Source organism: Hippichthys cyanospilos, chromosome 8 (genome assembly GCF_059441005.1).
Source record: "Hippichthys cyanospilos isolate Australia breed blue-spotted pipefish chromosome 8, RoL_Hcya_1.0, whole genome shotgun sequence".
NCBI lineage: Eukaryota > Metazoa > Chordata > Actinopteri > Syngnathiformes > Syngnathidae > Hippichthys > Hippichthys cyanospilos.
The window spans coordinates 3195651-3217180 of record NC_142376.1 but is presented as its reverse complement, the minus strand read 5'-3'; the positions used below and the strand labels follow the sequence as shown (position 1 = coordinate 3217180).

The following is a 21530-nucleotide window of genomic DNA, read 5'->3' as shown; positions in this document are numbered from 1 at the left end:
GCGGGGGCGAGAGGGGGGGGGGGGGGGGAGGAAACAAGGGGGGAGGAGGCGGTCAAATCTGCGCATCTGTCGATCCAGCGAGGAAGAGGAGCCAGCGAGGGAGAGAGCGAGGAAGGCGAGGCGGCAGGATGAGGACGTCGGCGCCGATTTACCCGTCGACGCCGGGATGGGAGAGGCCAGGACCGCCGCGAGCCGCAGCCGGCAGCCGTGAGGGAGGAGGCGCGTAGCGCCCGCCGAGGGAGCCAGCCTCTCCGTCGTAGCCGAGCGGCATCATCAGCACCATTCGTCCGACCGACCTGAGCGGGGGGGAAGGGGTGGAGGAGGAGGAGGACGAGGAGGAGGAGGAGGAGGAGGCAGAGATGGGCTCCCACGTCGCCCAGACTCTGCGTCAGGGCGTTTGGGCGTCTCTGACCGGGGGCTGGTACCATGACCCGGAGCAGAAGAAATTCAACAACTCCTGCCACCTCTATTTGTGGATCTTCCTGCTCATGCTGCCCTTGGCTCTCCATCTGGTGAGTCGGGGCCTTTTGGATACATTCCCCACATCCTCCATTGTTGTGCTTTGCATTGTCGCAGTGTGTTGACGCCTGGGCGGATGCGGCGGCGTCTGTCGAGCGCCGCCGTCGCCGCGCGCGCGTGCTCGTTGTGTGCGAGCCGTGTTAATCCTGAGCGGGGATTCGCAATCCGATAGAGCCTGTTTAGAAATTGCAAAATTAATTACCGTACTGTGTTTCTTCAAATAAATGCCTTTCTGAAAGACAGCAAATCTTGCACTGGATTTTCCGCACTATAATGCACACCGGATTATAAGGCGCACCCGTAATGAATGGCCTATTTTAAAACTGTTTTCATGTACAGGGCGTATTATAAGGCGCATAGAATAGAAGCTACAGTAGGGAATGGCGTTATGCATCCACTAGATGGAGCTGCGCTAAAGGGAATGTCAACAAAACAATCAGATGAATCAGTCAAACTTCATTATTAGATAATCAGAAATTAAGAATAAAGATGATTTGTGGACATAAGAATGGCAAAATAAAACTCTTGAGTATGTTAAAAAACGGTTTGGATCAATGTCAGAACAAATTGAGAGTTTAAAAGAATAAAAATTATAATTCCTAAAAACATACTTTTTTTTAATCCAACTGAAACCAAAAACCTGAAAATATATCATTTTGTTAATTGAATACGTTTTATTTTGTATATGCTTTCTTTTACAAAAACTTTTGTTTTGCGCCTTATTCCCATATAAATTGCTTCAATTTTGCAGTATATACAGTATAGCATATAACGTTTAACATATACATTTTAAACAGTATTACAAAAAAACTGATGGAAAAAACTAAATTTATAACTGAAATGCAGAAGTAAAAATTGAAAACTTTACATGATGATGAAGTCATTTTATTTTTTCATGTCCCAAAAAATGAAAACTTGGATTTACGCACTGTTTAAGATGCACCGGATTACAAGGCTTAATGCACTGCCAGCTTTTGAGAAAATTGAAATCTTATAATACAGTATTTGCCTGACAGCTAAAAAAAAAAAAAAAAAAAATCAGTAAATGTAATGATTGCAGATTATTAATCCAATTGTTGACACACCCTTTAACGTCTTTTGCTAACCAAATCAGCATCACCTACAGAAGCATGGCACTACCAACGTGGTGTTAACCTATTTGAACACACTAACAAAAACGTTTGAAAATACTTCACCCATGTGCAGTATTTTGATCATCTTTGGGTCATATTCTTCCAAAGGCCCTGCCTCCGACCACCATGGCCCTGAGCATCTACTGCGCCTCGGTCACCGTCTTCTTCGTGCTGGTCAAGACCGCCAACTACCGGCTGCACGTGCTGTTCGACGAGGGCGAGGCGGTGGTCCGCAGCAGCCTCTCCGACCTCAGCAGGGCCGCCGACAAGAAGAGCAACGCCGCCTCCGACGCCTGCCTCCCCTCCAAAATCAGGTGAGCGTCAACAGAGGTCAAATATACAAACCCTAACCCTAACCCCTAACCCTATATATATATATATATATATATATATATATATATATATATTCACCTTTATCCAATAGGAAGAGCAGCACAGTCCCAGACAGCGTTGCCATGACGATGCTGGCCCGCAAGCGTCCCAGTCAGGTGATCCAGGTGACCGTCAAGCAGACTGAAACTGACGCAGGACTGATTGGGGTGGTAAGAGCGGTCGCCGCACATTCAATGGACGAACACTTGAATTGGTATTGCTGCGATACCGATACTGGGAGCCGATACCGTGTTAAAATGGTGGTATTGGTATCTGCAAGTACTAACAAATGATTTGGCGATGCCGTATCCCCATGCTAATGTATCGAAACTCTCAGATTTTACGAATTCGATTACCCTGTGTTAGTCATTTACACCAAGTAGTCAATAAAAAGCTTCCACTGGACTCACTAAGTTTTTTGTTTTTTTTTCCATTGTGGAGGTTTTTGACCATTTTTGAGTCATTTTCTTCCACATCATTTTTGCAGTATTTTAGCTAAGGCATAGTACACTCCTGGTAGTGTGATAACTAAGTGGTTGTGCCATGTTGAACTTGTCACCATCTTGGTGAATTTTCAGCTCCCTGGTGTTTACTTTAAATAATATGCCTTTGATGTAAAGATCAAAGAATTGGTTAAAATACTGAACAAATTAGAGTTCCTAACCATATCCAAGTGCATATGCAGCTGTTTGGTGTTGCTGCGGTATCAGCACGGTATCGGCCGATACTGCACATGGTATCGGAACAACACCAGTTTTAATGAGGTGTTTCTCCTCCATGCAGGCATGCTCCAAATCAGATGAGGGGAAGACAGTAGAAGGTAACGTTTGGCTGAAGCTCATTTGGAGGATTCACGCTCTAATCTGATCTAAAATGTCCTTCTTCTGCACGATTCCCATAATTTCAGTGGCCTGCAATGCCGAATCCACCACAGACGAGAAGCCAGGCCCGAACCTGAACCCGGAAACCCCCGAAAAGGATGCACCTCTGCTGCAGGTTCAGCAGATACCCCCGTCCCCAAATAAAAGACAGGAGACAGAGTTTGTGGATGTTGACAACAAGGAGGTGCCGGATGTGGAGGGACAAGAGGAGAAAGCCAGTGAGAATGAGGAAGCATGCAGAGAAACCTCTGAAGTTCTTCCTCCCCAAAAAGTAAATGAAGATGGCGGTGTTGAGGAGGAGAGTGAGGCCCACAAGGAGCCATCAGATGCCAACAACAATTCACTGGAGACACCCCGGGAGTGCCCTCACGAACACATTAACATGCCAGACCCAGCTACACAGGTGTAGTCCTGTAACACTCAAAACCAAACCAAAAAAGAGACATGAGTTTTAACTTTTATGGAAATGACCGGCCGACTCACTGACCGACTGATTGACAGGCTAACTTATTTGAACAGCTAATTAACAAACTGAATGAATGACCGACTAACTGGCTACCTGACGGATTAAGCGACTTATTGACCAACTAATAGCTAACTGTCTAGCAAACAGATATATTGACTGATTTATGGACTGCCTAGCTAACTGCTTAGCTAACTGTCTAACTAACCAACAAACTAAATAACTAGGTATAACTCTCCAGACACCGCACTGAATACTAAGTAACAGTAACATCAGTCTTGAGAATTATGCCTAGTTAGTTAACTAAATAACTAGGTATTAATCTCCAGTCACCGCACTGAATACTAAGTAACAGTAACATCTGTCTGGAGAATTATGCCTAGTTAGTCAGTTAGTTTGTTCGCATTGATGAGGTGGAAAAAAAAGAAAGTCTATATATATATTAAAAAAAAAAATCCAAAGTAACCTCATCGAGCATTGTAAACTATCAATCCGTCTTGAAACAATTGACTCTGAAACTAAACCCATAGAAGGAAATTTTACTCAGACTTTCAACTAACTAACTAACTAACTAACTAACTAACTAACTAACTAACTAACTAACTAACTAACTAACTAACTAACCAGGTCAGCTAGTTAGCCAGTCAGCTAACTAAATAACTAACTGGGGGACTAGCTGGCTATTTGACAGTCAGATTCTTTAGCTAACTAGCGAGATAATAATCTAACAGTGTGACTAGCTAGCTAGCTAACCTACCGACTGAATAAACCCAGATATCTTTGTCCGTTTGGGAGATTAGCAGTGTTACTAATAAGTAGCTGTATTTTTGTATCTAGTGTCAGGACGGACAAGGGGAGGAGACGTACTGCTCGGATGAAATCGAAGTGGTCCTCACGGACAGTTCCGCTCCGGCGACTTCGTCTCCTCCTCCTCATCAGCCGGACGGGGACGGCGACGCAGTCAAGATCGTCATCACCATGAGCTGCGACCCTCGCACCGCAGCCCAATTGGAGGAGAGCGTCAAGCACAGCCTGATGGAGAACGCGCAGGTGAGAGAATTGGCGGCGGCCTTGCTCAATTTCCTGGCTGTTGGACGCGCCACATGTGTCTCAGGCCCAAAAGGAAGCTGGCGAATGTCACATCAAGATCCCGGTCATCACTTTCGACTTGCCCGAGGACGACAAGCAGGAAGTAGCAGAAGAAGCGCAGGAAGGAGACGAAGCGGACCCGTCAAAGGACGAGACCTCCCTGGGGGAGATGGTGAGCCAGAGCCAAGAATTCTACTTATGCAGGGACACCGTCGGGTCACACTCGCCCACCTCGGGGTGTCCCCGCCTGGGCGGAGAGCCGGACCGGGCCAGCCCGCCGCAGACCTCCAACACCTCATCCGGAGTGGACGTCCACTCCCACTTCCACCCCGATGACACGGACGCTCCAGTTTCCAGCGCGGACACTCAAGGTTTCCTGCGTCTTCCGCCCGCTTTGGGCCGTTACGGCCCCGGGGGGAGGACGCACTTACGAGGGCTCAGCATGGACAGCGGGAAAGACGCCGTCCTGCTCTCGGACCGCTCCCAAAATATAGTATGTTGTCACTTTGTTTTCTACCTTCACTTTTTTTATACATGCATACATTTTTCTTTCATCTCAATGCCAGACCACCATGACCACCTCCAAGTCAGACCTGGAGGCGAAAGAGGGTCAGATTCCCAACGAGTCCAACTTCTTAGAGTTTGTCTCCTTGTTGGAGTCGCTCAGTGCCCGGGGGAACGCCAAGGAAGAAGAAGCAAAGATCCAGCCGGAAGTAGGAACATCTGTGGACATGGAGAAGCAACGCGGAGGTTTGTTAGCTCTCATACACAAATATGGTCGTCACCAAAAATGCGACCAAATGAGAAAGCTGCTGGGGTGTAGAGTCCTGTCTTTTTCTTTACCCCCAATCTTTTTTTTTTTGAGCACTAAACTGTATTTAGCTATCTTGCTCATTAGAGAACCTGTCGAAGTAAAAGACTTGGGTACTAAACGTGTACTAACTAACTAACTAACTAACTAACTAGTCATGAGTTTTCAGTCAGTAAATCAGTCATTAGTTTTCAAATTTTCCACTTATGTGTCCAGTTTTTTTTTCCTGAGTCCAGTTAGTACTAGTTAACTAGTTAGTTAGTTAGTTTAGTTTTCTACTTTTCCACTTCTGTGTCCAGTTTTTTCCTTGGTCTAGTTAGTACTAACTAACTAACTAACTAACTAACTAACTAGAGTTATTTGCTTGGACAGAAAAACCTAACTAACTAACTAATTTGAGCGACGTACTTGCATAGATTCAGTGACTGGACAGAAAAACAAACAAAACAGAAGAACTAACTAACTAACTAACTAACTAACTAACTAGAGTTATTTGCTTGGACAGAAAAACCTAACTAACTAACTAACTAATTTGAGCGATGTACTTGCATAGATTCAGTGACTGGACAGAAAAACAAACAAAACAGAAGAACTAACTAACTAGAGTTATTAGCTTGAACAGAAAAACCTAATTAACCAACTAACGAACTAACTAACTAATTTGAGCGACGTACTTGCATAGATTCAGTGACTGGACAGAAAAACAAACAAAACAGAAGAACTAACCAACTAACAACCTGACTAACTAAGGAGAAAACAGGACATGGAAGCGGAAAAGTGCAAAGTCTTTATCCATAAAAATCCAAAATAACCTCAGCGAGCATTGGAAAACATTAACTTGTTTTAGAACACTTGACTCGGAAACTAAACCCGCAGAAGGAAATTTAACGCAGATTCGGGAACTAAACTAGCGACTCACTATCTACCCTTTGCTGAGGAAGTACTGGCACCAAAACAGCAAATTGCATTGCAGAGAACGCAAGCGCATCCCCCAGAGCAGATGACCCCAAAGAGAGCCTCACGCACAGCAAAGCGGAGCGACCCAAACCGCCCAGCAGTCTGGCGCCGGACAAGTCCCTTCTGCCTATACACATTCCCATCGTTTCACCAGACAGGTACCAACAAACACCGTTCGTGAAGCTACCAAGCTACATTTTGGGGAGTGGGATTTTTGTTCACACTGCAGAGCTTATTGCTCACTTCCGATTTTTTGGGGTGAAATCGGATTTTTATTCCCCTGGCCCGTTATTTTTGTTTGGGTTTTTTCAACCCGAGGCGGAATCGAAACGTTTCCCTGTCTGTTCCGCGCAAGTCGGATGAATCCGACCTGACCGTTCTGACTGAAGTCTCGTGTCAAAATCGGATACGTATCGGATTTCGTACCACATACCCAAGTGGGTCGCATTTGAAAAAAGGGGCAAAAAGCCTTAAATTCCGATAAGCGATTCATCGTCCGATTATTCAAACAATTATACGTAAAGAAGAATGAGTACCTGTGATTGCGTTTGGCCTCCAGTCCGCAGACGGAAAAAGATCCCGACTACGACTCGCTGCCTTCCCAAACGTCCCAATCGGAAAGCTCCATGCTGCAGGTCATCTGTCGGCCGGAGGCTACGAACAAGGAGGAAGCGTACACCTTTCACACCGTTCACCGTAAGCCAATCGCAGATTGCCATATGCGAATTCTCATTTTTTGTTGACCTTCTAGGTTTGTTATTCCAGGAGAAAGGCCACGGAAGCTGTATGCGGAGCGGGCCCTCAACCTCCCGCTGGGAGCAGAACTGATCACAGGCAACATGTGGTTTGTGATGTTTTGTGAAAAACGCGTCAAATCGAGTCCGTGATGGCTTTTGCGGGTGAACGTTGCTCGTGTGTGCACAGCGACCTGCTGTCCACTTCTTCCAACTCGGAGTGCCAGGACAGCATGGCGGGCGCTCACGTCGACTGCCCTTTCCAGCGCCGCATCGTTCCTTCGCACCGACTTCGTCCCCGCCGGACACACCCCGAGATCTTCCAGGTGCTTGTTTATCAAATCCATCTAAAGTTGCTAGCTTTCACTATACAATGCTATATATATATATATATATATATATATATATATATATATATATATATATATATATATATATATATATATATATATATATATATATATATATATATATATATATATATATAGAGAGAGAGAGAGAGAGAGAGATAATTATCATTATTATTTTTTTTTTTAATGTTCGGTCACATTTTGTTTAATGGCATCGTTTTTTAAGTTTATACAATTTTCCTTCTATGCGTGTGACTGTTTTTTTCTTTTTTTTAAAAATCCATTTTAATCATTGGCCAATTTATCGTGTTGGAAATCGTTTGCTAACTTTCAAAATGCAATGCTAATGACATTTTGGATCGCTGGCCTAGGTCAAACACTCATTGGTCACGAATTTCTTTTTTTTAAATTCTTCTTCTTGTTATTATACTATTGTCAGTCCACATTTAAGTATTTTCTTAAAAAAGATTGACCAGTCTCAAAGTGTGAAAAATCGCTTGCTAAATTTCACAATGCAATGCTATTTTTGGAGTCACGTGAGATAAGTGATGATAAAATAGGAAAAAAAAAACTTTAATAAAAAACGAAATTATATTGTACTTGGCATACCGTAATTTACATTACAAATGTTTCAAATTAAATGTTTTAGAACAAAGTTCTTAAATGCAGCCATATTGTATATTATGGTAAGTTAAATACAACAGAACTGCACTTAACTACCATAATTGATTTAAAAAAAAAAATGTACTTTTGTACGTTGAATTCCAACTTAATGTTCAGGAGGAGGACTCTTTAGACGACTCCTCGGAGACGTCCACTCAGGAGAAGCCCACCCGAAAGATTTACTACAAGCTAAAACTGTTTCCCGGCAAGTGGGTGGACATTTTATACGACCGGCTCACCTTGCTCGCCCTTCTGGACAGGTTAAGTGCGGCTTGATGTCCAATGTCCAAAATATGATGTCATGAGAGTAATCTGAAGGTTTGGGATTGTGTAGGAACCAAGATGTTCTGGAGAACATGGTGGCGGTTTTCATGGCGTTCCTGGTTTCCTTCCTGGGCTTTGTGCTACTAAACGACGGCTGCTTCAAAGACTTTTGGGTTTTCCAGTTCTGTCTGGTCATCGCCAGCTGCCAGTACTCCTTACTGAAGGTACAAAAAGTCATTTTGACCCACAAAGTAGATAAAACTTTCAATGAAATTTTGCTTCTAAAAAGTTGAATAATTTTTTTTCACTAGTGTTTGGAAGATAAATTGCCAGAAATTGGACACCACTGATATATATGTACTAGTGATTACAAAATGAAGCTTCATGAAGCATCTGTGTTCTTATTTCACTACTTTAGATGGCGATCTTGGTTTCAAAATAAACACTAGTGTGGGTTTATGCTGCGCGACACTGAAAATGACTAGCGGGCCGAAAATGGCCCCCGGGCCACAGATTGGACACCGTGATTTATGTTATTTACTACTGATCGAAAAATGAAAAGCTTAATGAAGCACCTGTGATATTTTGTACTCCTCTAGATGGTGGTCATGGTTTAAAAATAAAGATCGTACTAGTACAGTGAAAATATATTAAATTTTCCCCCCGTTTTTGAAGCAAAAGTGACATCTAAAGGAGTCAAACGATACAAGTGTTTCATGAAGCTTCGTGTACAAATGTTCATTTGTCTCCTTGTGCTCTTACAGAGTGTTCAACCAGATGCAGCTTCACCAACACACGTAAGTTAGAGGATTTTATCGTTTTGTTGATCTCGTAGCATACCATGAACTTTTGGGTTGATTATGTGCAGGGTCACAACCAGCTGGTGGCCTACAGCCGCGCGGCCTACTTCTGCATCTTCTGCTCGCTCATCTGGACGCTGGAGCAGCTGCTGCGTCGGAAGGACCTCCCTGTGTCCACCTTGTACGGCGTCACCATCGTGTGTCGCGACGCGCTGTGCGTCGTGCGCAACCTGCTCGTGGGTGCGGACCAAAAATAAGGCCGTATGCTTGAACCTCAAGTCGCTGGTCTTTTGATGGAGATGTCTGGTGATTGATTTCCATCACAGGTTTCACTCACTGCTTCCCCATCACGTTCTTGGTGGGCCTTTTCCCGCAAATCAACACCTTCACCATCTACCTGTTGGAGCAGATTGACATTCATTTTTTCGGCGGGACAGGTCAGTCAGAAAACACACACAAACATATATATATATATATATATATATATATATATATATATATATATATATATATATATATATATATTCCTTTTTTTAATTGGATGGATAGGTAGCTACTTAACTACCCGCTAGTTACTTAAAAAGAAATCAGTTAACTAGTTACTTAGCTAGCTATGTAGCTAGTTACATAGATAGATAATTAGCTAACTACTTAGGCTAACTAAAGATAGCTACTATAAGTAGCTTCTGCTTAGCTCGCTAGTTATGTAGCTTGCTAGTTACATAGATAGATACTTGGCTAAATACTTAGGCTAACTAAAGATAGCTAAATAGCCGCTGCTTAGTTAGCCAGCTACTGTTTGTAGCTTGCTAGTTACATAGATTAATAGGTACTTCTAAGGATTCATTCTATGTGAAAAATTACGTAGTTATTAAATGACCTCATTCAATCCCAAAGGCGTAATTTTACGTTTTTTAGAGTCAGGATATTCAATCTCAGGGATTTATTTAGATTGTTCTTCAAATATTTTCAAGATTTATTGTAAAGGAGTATCTAAAATTGTCTGGCGCTAAAAAAACTTATTTATAGACAAAATATTAACTTGTTTTTACAGCTTTTTTCATGTTAAAATGAAACCTGAAGATGCAGCCTGACAAAAAATAGAAATTTTTGGGAAAACTCTGAAATTTACTTGGGAGTGTTTCCTTGCGTTTCCAGCCGCCACCAGTCTGATCTCGGCGGTGTACAGTATCGTCCGCAGCCTGGCCGCTCTGTCCCTGCTCTACGGCTTCTGCTTCGGCGCCCTCAAGGTAAGCGCATCAAACGTACCTGGAGATGCTTGAAAACGTTTTAACGTGCGTATTTGTTTGGCGCAGGAGCCGTGGGACGAGCAGCACACGCCGGCCTTGTTCTCCGGTTTTTGCGGCCTCCTGGTGGTCTTCTCCTATCACCTCAGTCGGCAGAGCAGCGACCCCTCCGTCGTGATGTGAGCAATATTTAATTGCAAACAAAGGTTATAAAAGTTAGATCTGACATCAAATCAAACCGGAACTTTTATCGCTTTTTATTTATTTAACGTTGTACATTTTTACTGAGCTAAGATGAATTCAAATAAGTGTAACACATTAGCATTTTGTCTTTCCTTTTTTTTTTTTTAAATTGGAATTGCAATTTTTTTATTTCAACTTTGAAATTAATTTAATTTCATAATAAAATGTGTTCATTTTTTAAATGTATTGGTTATTTGTTGTGTTTTATTTAATAATAAAATGTTTGTATTTAATAAATAAATACATTAAGAATTATATACACCCGGGCTTTTATGTCACAAATTTTGATTATTAAATGATATGTAGAAATATGTCTTTGGGTTTGAATGAGTTCAAAAAAAAAAGTATGTTTACTCCTGTGTTTTCCCCGCAGATCGTTAATCAAGTCAAAAGTGATGCCCACGTTGGCCGAGGGTGACGAAAAGGAGAGCCAGGACGCCGACATCGAAGACCCTTTGCCCAAAAAGCTGCAAAATTCGATGGTGAGCAACAACAATTCATTTACCCCCACTGAGCAATTTCTATCATCAAACTGGCCTAATTGCGCTCCCGGCAATCTATGGATTCAAAATGCGGTTAATAATCCCGCAGAAGGAGATTCTTCTTTCGGACGTGATCGTGTGCTCGCTCGCCTACATCCTGACCTTTGCCCTCACCGCCAGCACCGTCTTCCTTTCGCTCAAGGTGAGACAATTCAATGAAGCAAACGCCGTCGCCGCAAAAAGCTCGGGATTCAAACCCGGATCTTCCGACTGCGAGGCGGACACGTTAACCGCTAATTTATATTTTTGCTGTTTTATTTTTTTTCCTGGCTGGCGTCAGCCCTTCGTCACCATCGTGCTGTACGCTCTGGCCGGGACGGTGGGTTTGGTGACACACTACATCATCCCCCAGCTGAGGAAGCATCACCCCTGGCTGTGGATCTCGCACCCGCTGCTCAAGACCAAAGAGTACCACCAGTTTGAGCCCAGAGGTCAGAAATCATCTCAGCCCACTCCGGACAAGAGCTGCTTCAGTTGATTTTTTTTTTTTTTTTATGGGAAATGAAATTTTAATGAAATAATTATTTTATTTAAAATGAATAGTAAAACTAATGGATTATTGCATATTTATTTTAAATGTATTATTATGTAACTAAAATAAAAAATATATGTATTTATCCACACAAAGTGTACAAATATAATTATACATTATATTTATATACTATATATATATATATATATATATATATATATATATAATATATATTTATGGCATATTTATTTTAAATGTATTATTATGTAACTAAAATTTTTTTAATTTAAAATAAAAAAATATGCGTATTTATCCATACTAATTTTACAAATATAATTACATATTATATTTATATAATATACATAATATATATTTATAGCATATTTATTTTAAATGTATTATTATGTAACTAAAATAAAATGTAATTTAAAATGTAAAAAATATATGTATTTATCCATACTAATTTTACAAATATAATGATGTATCTATAATAAATTAAATAACAAATAATTTCCAAAAATTATTGTTTTAGTTTCTGTCATTTTGCTTATATTTTATATTTTTAAAAATGCACTTGAAACCACTGAATATTATTTTGAAACCTTAAAGTTAACAGAAACCCTTTTTCTTTGCATGCAGATTCTTTTTTTCCGATATTATTGTAATTTACATTAATTCTCATTTCAAAACACCAAAAAAGTTTGGAAAAGGCTCCTATTAAAGGCTTAAACATTCTATTTATTTCAGTTTATTTAGTTGGAGGACTTTCATCCTCAACAATTCAGGGCTTCGCACAGGCAACTAATAGCCACAATTATTATTTTTGTTGACAAAAGGCAAACATTTAACATGTGCGTTTTTGTGGCGCCTGAAAGAGGACGCAGTGCTGATGTGGTTCGAGCGTCTGTACGTGTGCCTGCTGTGCCTGGAGAAGTACGTGGTGTACCCCGCCATCGTCCTGAGCGCGCTCACCAACGACGGTTTCGCCCTCAGCCACCGCAAGAGACTGGGCATCCAGTAAGAGCCGCCTTACCTTTGTAGGCCCACAGAGGGCGCTAAATTTAACACTTTTTTTTCCCCCTAGCTGCGACGTCCTGCTGACCACGGTGGCCGGGATGAAGCTCCTGCGCTCGTCCTTCTGCGATCCCAGCTTCCAGTTTGTCACTTTGCTCTTCACGCTGCTCTTCTTCCACTTTGACTGCCCGCGAGCCTCCGAGAGCTTCCTGCTGGACTTCTTTCTCGTCTCCATCCTCTTCCACAAGGTGAGCGCTGTATAATTAAATGATAAATACATGTCGTTTTGTCCAAAAAATAGATAAGCAGCCAAATAAGAGAAGTAATATTAGCAGGGGCGGAGCCACATGGCGGCCAGGGGTGGCCATGACCACCCTATTGGCCCCTCCCACACCTAGGGGAATTGTTGATATTTGATTTTCCTGACATTTTTTTTACATGTATGCAGTATATTTACACCTCTTGACAACTGCCAGTTATTTATATGAATTGCATATTTACATTTTTAGAATAAAATACACATTTAGCCCACCCATTTAAAGTCCGTAGCTGCCGATGTCATTTTTGATCTTGTGTAGCTTATAACGTGTCTTGTTTTGGTTGGAGATGCGCGAGCTCCTGCTGAAGCTTCACTTCATCCTGGTCTACATCGCGCCCTGGCAGATCGCCTGGGGCAGCGCCTTCCACGCCTTCGCCCAACCCTTCGCCGTACCTCGTATCCTTATGCTAGCTTACGCGCGTGTGCGATAACTCACCGTGACAAGCGTAGATTATTTTTTTTTGACTGGTTCCCGATCAGACTCGGCCATGTTGCTGCTGCAGACGCTGATCACCACAGTCTTTTACACCCCGCTGGCTCCCTTCCTGGGAAGCGCCATCTTCATTTCTTCGTACCCGCGACCAATCAAGTTCTGGGAGAGAAACTACAAGTAAGGCAAATAGAGGTTATACACTTCATAATGTAAACTTCACATACTGTGCTTCTCAGTTATATTTTGCAACCCACCCCACTAGCCTCATTGAATATAAATCAGATAAAACTATCATTTTCAACATTGCAAACTACTTTTTTACAGTGTTCATACATGTTACAGGTTAGTCTAAAACTGAAAAAAATAACCAAATTCATCAAACTGCCTGAAATTTAAAAAAAACATAGTAGCCAATCCTTATTTTATTGCAATTACACTTCACATGGCAAAAACAAAGCATTTTCTTTGATGTTCTTAACAAATTAGTGCATTTAGTACCAGCCATTTTAAAATCTTCCTTTAGCCAAATATCCAAACTTTTTAAAAAAATATATAATTACCTTGGGATTGAATGGTTTGTATGTTCCAATACTTCTAAGAATCCAAATATCTAACAAAAATAGAATATACCCTTACAGTCAATACTATGTTGGTCACCTGAAGATGAGATGGTAGTCACGAAAAACTTCTCATCTCCAGCACAAAGCGCATTGACAACTCCAATAGCCGCCTGGTGTCTCAAGTCGATAAAGAGACGGGTGAGTTAAATCTCTTGTAAACAATGTTCCCAAATGACTTTTCCTTTGTCCGCACCGACTGTGCTCGTCTTCCGACAGGTTGCGATGACAACAACCTCAACTCCATCTTCTACGAGTACCTAACACGCTCGCTGCAGCACTCGCTCTGCGGCGACCTCATGTTGGGTCGCTGGGGCAACTACAGCGCCGGAGACTGCTTTATTTTGGCTTCGGATTATCTCAACGCCCTGGTGCACCTTATTGAGATCGGTAACGGCTTGGTTACCTTCCAGCTCCGTGGGTTGGAGTTCAGAGGTACGGAGTTCCCTTGCTATATTGTGATGCTCCAGGATAGAGCCATGGTGTACACCAGTGAACTTGGGGGGCAAGTGATAAGAAACCTGAAAAAATGATGAAATAAGCAGTGAAGGAAAGTGATGGGTTTTTGACCGTCACTGTCTGAACCGACCAATGAGTGACCTGCGAAAAATTTGTCAAAATGCCCCCCTCTGGTGGTTACAGACTGTGGGTAAATTATAACGATAAACAGTCGATGACAGCTGGGTTCCCAGGGTGCGGACAAATTATGATTGAGGGCCAGCAAAAATTTGTAAGATTCCCACACAAGATTCCATGAAAAACAAACTTAATCAAAGATGATGCCAAAGTTAGAACGTTGATAAGAATAGGAGCCTCGCTACACAGCTCTGTGGTACGCCACTAAAAACAGGGAATAAATGAGAACTGGATTATATGTTAATGAAGTGAGTGCTGCTTTGTTTAAACTGGTGTACCACAAGGCTCTATTCAGGGGTCCTTAAATCTTCTATCTACTGTACAATGTAAGAGTGGCCTCAATTTTAAGACCCTATATTTATGGGGATAGCATACTGCTATCTCTTACAGGCCAACTCTTTACAGTAATAACGTCTGATTGACTGAAGTGGTTGTTTTCTTCCTTGCCAGGAACCTACTGCCAACAGCGAGAGGTGGAGGCCATCACAGAGGGCGTGGAGGAGGATGATGCCTGTTGCTGCTGCGAGCCTGGCCACCTACCCCACATGCTGTCCTGCAATGCCGCCTTTAACCTGCGCTGGCTGGCATGGGAGGTGACGGCCACCAAGTACCTGCTGGAGGGTTACAGCATCAGCGAGAACAATGCTGCCACCATGCTGCAGGTCTACGACCTCCGCAAGCTGCTCATCACCTACTACCTGAAGGTACTTGTCCAAATAAGAAGATTGATCTCCTGGAAAATCTTCTCATCGATCCCTTCTTCTTTTCAGAGTGTTATTTACTACCTGGTGCACTCCCCCAAGCTGACAACCTGGCTCAAGGATGCCACCATCCATGAGGCGTTGCAGTCCTACACCAAGTGGCACCACATCGAGCGAGACCCTCAGGTTTTTAGCGTCAAGATAGACGAGGACTACGTGCACTGCCTGCAGGGGGTGACGCGAGCCAGCTTCTGTAACGTGTACCTGGAGTGGATCCAGTACTGCGCTGGCAAGATGGAGACGGTATGGAAGACTTGCGGAGCTCAGAGGGGTTCGCGTTGTAGTAGGTTCAGGTTGAGATGGTAGGCAATGGATTCTTGCTTGTAGAGCACAATTCATACACCAGGCAATCCGCACCAGTTAACAACAGACCCTAAAAGGTGTGTCTTAGGGTTTTGAGTCTTTAGCTCCTTCAGTGTTCGATAAAAGCAATTCAAAAGACACAGGGTCATACCTAGTCTTTCATTAGAGTGACATCGCCAACGACAGCCCTGGGGTGTGCTTTCAGATGTTTTGACATCTGTACACAACACCTTGGAAGATAAATATATTTTTCTTGGGACGATAGTTTGATCAATCATGGCTTTGAAACAGGTTCTTCATCCTGTTTGTCCAGCCTGTCGAAAGCGATGAAGATTCTCCTCTGGTGACTTTATCGTACGCTCTGTCGGTCCTGGGAAGACGATCGCTCGGAACGGCCTCGCACAACATGTCCAACAGGTGGGTAACGTCAATTTTTCTTTCTAAACCTTCGGATGGGGTTATCTGCTCAGTCATCCAGATCATAGGGATCCTGAAAGTAAACTGGGTTGTAGAGAAGGTTTCACCTTAATCCAAAAGTTGTTTTCAGTTCTGAAGAATTAAATCTTGAAGACGTGGAGGGTGTCCCGGTACTGAGTTTGTCGGAGTGCCATTTGCATGCTCTCCCCATGCCTGCATGGGTTTTCTCCAAGTACTCTGGTTTCCTCTCATGTTCCCAAAAAACATGCATGGTAGCTATATTGGACACTCTAAGTTGCCCTTAGGTGTGTGTTGGTATTTGTGTCTCCTGCAATTGTCCGTCAACCATTTCAAGGTTTACCCCGCCTATTGGGACCTTTGAGATAGGCTCCAGCATGCCCACTACTCTTGTGGGGGGATGCGGCTAGGAAAATCGATGTATGAACCTCGAAAGATAACGTGAAGTTCGAAAGCTCCACCACAAGGGGGCATCAGAGACAGCTTGAATTTCATACTTTCTTTTGTCTGTCTTCATTTCCTACCTTGTAAAGCCTGGAATCTTTCCTGTACGGTTTCAACACGCTATTCAAAGGCGACTTCCGCATCGCTACCAAGGACGAATGGGTCTTCGCTGATCTCGACCTCCTGCAGAAGGTTGTGGCTCCTGCCGTCAGAATGAGCCTGAAGCTGCATCAGGTATGCCACCCACAATGCATTGCGGCACGTCCTTCAAGAGAGTAACAGTGAGCTGCTCGTGACCCTCACAGGACCACTTTACGTGTCTGGAGGAAACGGAGGAGGCATCCATCTTATATGAGGCCATCACAAACTACCGCAGCAGCCTGGTCATCTGCCACGAGAGCGACCCCGCTTGGCGCAAGGCGGTACTGTCCAGCCGCGACACGCTACTCACCCTGCGTCACATGGTGGACGACGGCACGGACGAGTACAAGATCATTATGCTCTACAAGCGCCACCTCAGCTTTAAAGTCATCAAGGTAGCAGCTTTAAGAAACCTTCCATGGGATGTTTGTGGACTGTTCCTGTATACCACAAATTTTCACTTATTTGAGTCTTCCTTGATTTTCTTGGTAGATCAACAAGGAGTGCGTGCGAGGTTTGTGGGCGGGCCAGCAGCAAGAACTGATCTTCTTACGAAACCGCAACCCGGAGCGCGGCAGCATCCAGAACTCCAAGCAGGCGCTGAGGAACATGGTCAACTCGTCTTGCGACCAGCCGCTGGGCTATCCCATGTACGCGGGGCCCGAATAAAGCCGAGATGTTCTGGAATCTGGACTTTTGATGCCCGTTTCTTTCCAGGTATGTGTCGCCGCTAACGACGTCATACGCGGGAACGCACAGGACACTTCGTAGCATCGGGGGAGGGGCTTCCAGCTTGGATGCCATTCGTTCCTGGCTGTGCTCCAAATGGCTCAGGTTGGACAGAACTTCCCTCAACCAAAAACATTCACAGGGTGCCCTTGTTTCTTGCGGGGGTTATGTTTTAAAAAAATACCTGGTTGATTTTTTTTTTGTTTAATACAAATCTTTTTCTGTTCATATATATATATATATATATATATATATATATATATATATATATATATATATATATATATTTCTTTTTTTTTTTTTTTGACTAAGTGCACACAGTAATTAATTTTCTAAGACAGGCATGAACGTTTTATCAGATTGTTTTGTTTAATTACTCTTAAATTTAAACCTTGCCGAAAAGAATCAGCGAAACAGCAAGAATGCAAAAAGTGAACAGCGTTAAGGCGAGGGAACACTGTACATCATTAAAAAAGGTTGAGAACCACTGGTCCACATGAACAAATCTGATGTTAGGATTGAGCCAAAACCTACCAGCGAACAACTCATTTCGGTATATTTTGACATGCGGCGATAGAGTACGCAAGGACAACCTGAACAGCTGCAACAGTGGCGTCAACATGGACGACGGCGACTGCGGCGCAGGCGGGTCGTTATCTCTGAGCCACAATCGGCCGTCGTCGGTCACCTCCAACAGTCTGAGCGGTTACCAGCAGAGAGCCCCCCGGACCACGCGAAGCCACCGGCATCATAGCTCCGGTAGGACAAAAACAACAAATGGAAGGGGACTTAGTACAGCACCCAGGAAACGCCTACATTTTTTTTAACTCGATTTACCTGCCAAAAGTTTCATTTTCCTTGTTTTTATTATTTCTATTGTGTGCAGCCAGGAGGGAGTATCGTAGCAGGTCCGTGCAGCCTCAGACCCAGCGGCCTCCGGTAAACAGCCAATCAGGCCCCATCGTGGACTCGGCCTCTAACCACGGCCTGGTCCAGCGTCTGTCCAACAGCCAGCTGTCCTTCAACACTTCCATAGCATCCATTTTTTCACAGGTGAACACAAGCGTGACACGGATTGCTAGCTGTTAGCATTAGCGTTTCGGAAAACCAAGCACCTTCTTCCTCAGGTCCCACGTCTTTCGGGAACCGGCGGGATCAGCTCGCAGCTCCAGGCGGCGCAGAATCAGCAGCGTTCCAGCCAGGTCTGATATTTACCTACAGACTCTTTAATATCGAAGGGATTTTTTTTTCAACTTTAAACACAAACGTTTATGACATAAAGATGAGATTCAATAATTAAACTTCATTCAACACAGCGGTCCCCGGTTTATTATGGAGATAACGTTCCAAAAAAATACATGCGATCCGTGAAGTAGTAGTTGTTTTATTATACTTTTTTTTTTATTTACCCTATATTTTTAGGATTTATTACATGTTTTGTTGATTTAGTATTTTTTGTTTATTGATAGCATATTTTTCATGTTTTTTACGATTTTGTTTATTCTTTATCTTTTTTTCATTTTTGATGCATTTTCACAAAAGCAGGCCTATGTCATGAAGGTATTTTTGATTTTAGATTTCATCGAGGCAAATTTCAAATTGCTATAACTGCAAAAATATTTGACCATTTATTATACATCGTTGTAAAGGGAAATAGGTACAGAATTAGAATATATCAACATATCAATATTCTTTTTCAGTTTGTAATTTTCTCGGACAGGCATTACAATTTTGTCAAGATTTTTCCCGTTTAGTTACGCTCTCAAAATTCAAACCTTAATGCAAAAAAAATCTGCAAAAGTGCGAGACAGCGAAAAGTGAACCATGTTATAGTGGGGGTATACTGTAATGTAAAAACGCCACAAATTATACCTGTAAATCAGCCTTGAAATTTCCTTATGCTCCTTACATGACATCATTAGCGTTTCCGTGCATCTCATTAGGTGTCGTCGTCGTCGTCCACCCTGAGTCTGCTGTTCGGCAAGCGCAGTTTTTCCAGCGGCCTGGTGATCTCGGGACTCTCTGCCGCAGAGGGGGGCAACACCACCGACACTCAGTCGTCCTCCAGCGTCAACATCGCCATGGGACCTTCGCATCGCTCGGGAAGCAGGGCCACGCAGGTACGCCACGAAGGACGCTACAGGATGACAAAAGCGGGGCTTTGCTACCATCTTGTGGCATCTCAGTGCCAGGAAATTAGGTTTAAGTGAGTTGAGGATTTTCGGCTGGACAAAAATAGGTCTTTGTCGCTAAGGAGTTTTATTTTAGCGCAAATAGGATCTTATTTTTTGTTCAAGTAGGTGAAATGAAATGGGTTGAAAAGTTTTAAAGACAAAAATTGAGCTTTACTATCTAAATTATGAGGAACTATGTTGAAGTAATTTGAGGGGTTTGTGTGAGTTTTAGCGCCAAGTACATTGGACCAGTTTTCTTTTTAACTTTATTTTTGAATAATTATTATAACATGTTTTTATTCTCAAACCTTTTCTCGTGTTCACTGTAGTGGACCTTAGTTTCTGGTTTATAAGTTTCATTCTTGAAGCTAGTGGTCTCAGTTTAGGACATCCTGGGTTGAGGGGAGGAGCAAACCGTTAGCTAATGCTACATAAATCTTTTTTGCTAAGCTACACTCACCGCCTAAGTGTGCAGTAATAATTTCCCATCTCTTGCCTTCCATCAGTGGACGTCCGAGCCATACGAGAGCATCGACGAGACCATTCCCGCCGTCGAGCAATCACATGACCGGGGCGACGGCCAGGGACTGGACAAAACCCCCTCGGAGGACTCAACGGCTCCCGATGCGACGGATCAAAAGACTGCGTGAGAAACGCACACGTTGACATTTCCAGAGAGGACAGTGGGATGTATTCACGTCCGATTGCAGAGCGACCTGCCTCCGCCTCACTCAGCATGTGCTCTCACCTTGTTCTCTGAATGTACTGTCAACACCATCATGGATACTGTCAACGGAATTAAAAAAAAAAACATGTTTTTAACACCTTTTTCTGCTGTCGTTACAAAAAGGCAAACAAAAAAAAATATATCATTGATTTTGCTTTAACCATTAGTTTTTTTTTATATGAACATATACACAAATATATCATTGTGTTGCTTTTATATCAACATTATTCTCATTTTATTTTCTGAAACACAAAGATTCACTTTGAGTCATTTTTGAATCGAAAAAAAAAGCAAAAAAAACAAACAAAAAAACAACAACAAAAAAAACGGCACATCAAAAACAATCAAATCTAGCTAGCGCTACATACACACAATCATTGATTATTTCCCAGTCCAAACCCAAGAAAGACACGTTGACATTTGTGAAAAAAATCTAATAAGTATTTATTGTAAGTTGTTACACTCTCTAGCAGCACTATGCAAATGACAAGATATTCAAGGGCAGTTACAACAGATTGGCCTTTTGTCGTAACGCAAAGATGGTGTGTGGTTTTTCGTGTAAACAAAGACAAGACCGAGAAACCGCAGCTCAAAACGAACCGCAGCTTTCACACAGCAGGCGAGGCTCAGAGTGGCCTCTCACCCCCTTTTCAGAGAAATGAGAGAAGCCCCATTTGAAGAATAATTAACAGAATAATAATGAACTTTTTTTTTTGCGGGCGACAAAAATGACAATTTCAGTAGTGACATAATAGCTCTTATTTGTCCGCAATCAACCAACGTTACACATTATCGCCTCTACAAAATCTTCACGAGTGTCGGGTATTACGTGGTGTACTTTAATGCAGACGAACTATAAAAAAAAATCATGACAATTACACATTTTTTGGCACATACAGTAGTTTTTCATTTTTAAATGTGTTGGAATTTTGAAACGATAAAAAAAAAATAAAAAAATCTACATTTCGAAATGGACAGGTCGATGCAAAAGTACCGTTGTTTTGTTACATCCGATTTGAACCGTCATGCAAAGATTTGCCGAAAGCAACACCACTGATTTATCAAAAGTCGATCACAACGTACACGTTTGCCAACGATTTCGTGAGGTACGAACTTACACAGCGAGATGAGGCCGCGGGTCCGCGACAATGTTGGGACGCGCTAGATGCTACACTTGAGGGCTTCCTACATTTTACGGCGCTTTTCGGCCATCGGTCCGATTCCTTACGATAATAACGACGAGACAGCAAGGTTGTT

General features: G+C 42.7%; 1 protein-coding gene and 1 long non-coding RNA gene across 3 annotated transcripts; one reads left to right on the top strand and one right to left on the bottom strand.

Moving 5' to 3' along the window:
• The first annotated feature begins 68 nt into the window (after positions 1-68).
• On the top strand, positions 69-20368 carry pcnx2 (pecanex 2). Of its 2 annotated transcripts, none has more exons than XM_088421462.1 (40): positions 69-512; positions 1761-1966; positions 2077-2194; positions 2808-2844; positions 2932-3308; positions 4206-4418; positions 4483-4629; positions 5024-5207; positions 6242-6383; positions 6785-6921; positions 6991-7069; positions 7150-7285; positions 8090-8232; positions 8307-8460; positions 9001-9033; positions 9105-9276; positions 9363-9473; positions 10195-10286; positions 10353-10462; positions 10900-11008; positions 11118-11210; positions 11349-11499; positions 12416-12557; positions 12625-12802; positions 13161-13269; positions 13354-13483; positions 14006-14064; positions 14143-14358; positions 15010-15263; positions 15330-15563; positions 15937-16040; positions 16592-16736; positions 16808-17038; positions 17136-17293; positions 17361-17477; positions 17950-18131; positions 18259-18425; positions 18500-18574; positions 19316-19492; positions 20053-20368. In XM_088421462.1, exons 1-40 carry the CDS (start codon positions 360-362, stop codon positions 20194-20196), a joined length of 5919 nt encoding a protein of 1972 aa, XP_088277588.1. In that variant the 5' UTR covers positions 69-359; the 3' UTR covers positions 20197-20368. The 2 variants fall into 2 exon arrangements, with proteins under 2 accessions (XP_088277588.1, XP_088277587.1); XM_088421461.1 differs by having other exon boundaries at positions 4483-4950.
• LOC148419848 (uncharacterized) lies at positions 1338-6903 on the bottom strand. The gene is made up of 4 exons (XR_015866395.1): positions 6762-6903; positions 4236-5180; positions 2064-2171; positions 1338-1954 (listed from the first exon to the last, which is right to left on the bottom strand). It is a non-coding gene; the product is annotated as an uncharacterized LOC148419848 (long non-coding RNA).
• Positions 20369-21530: the final 1162 nt, after the last annotated feature.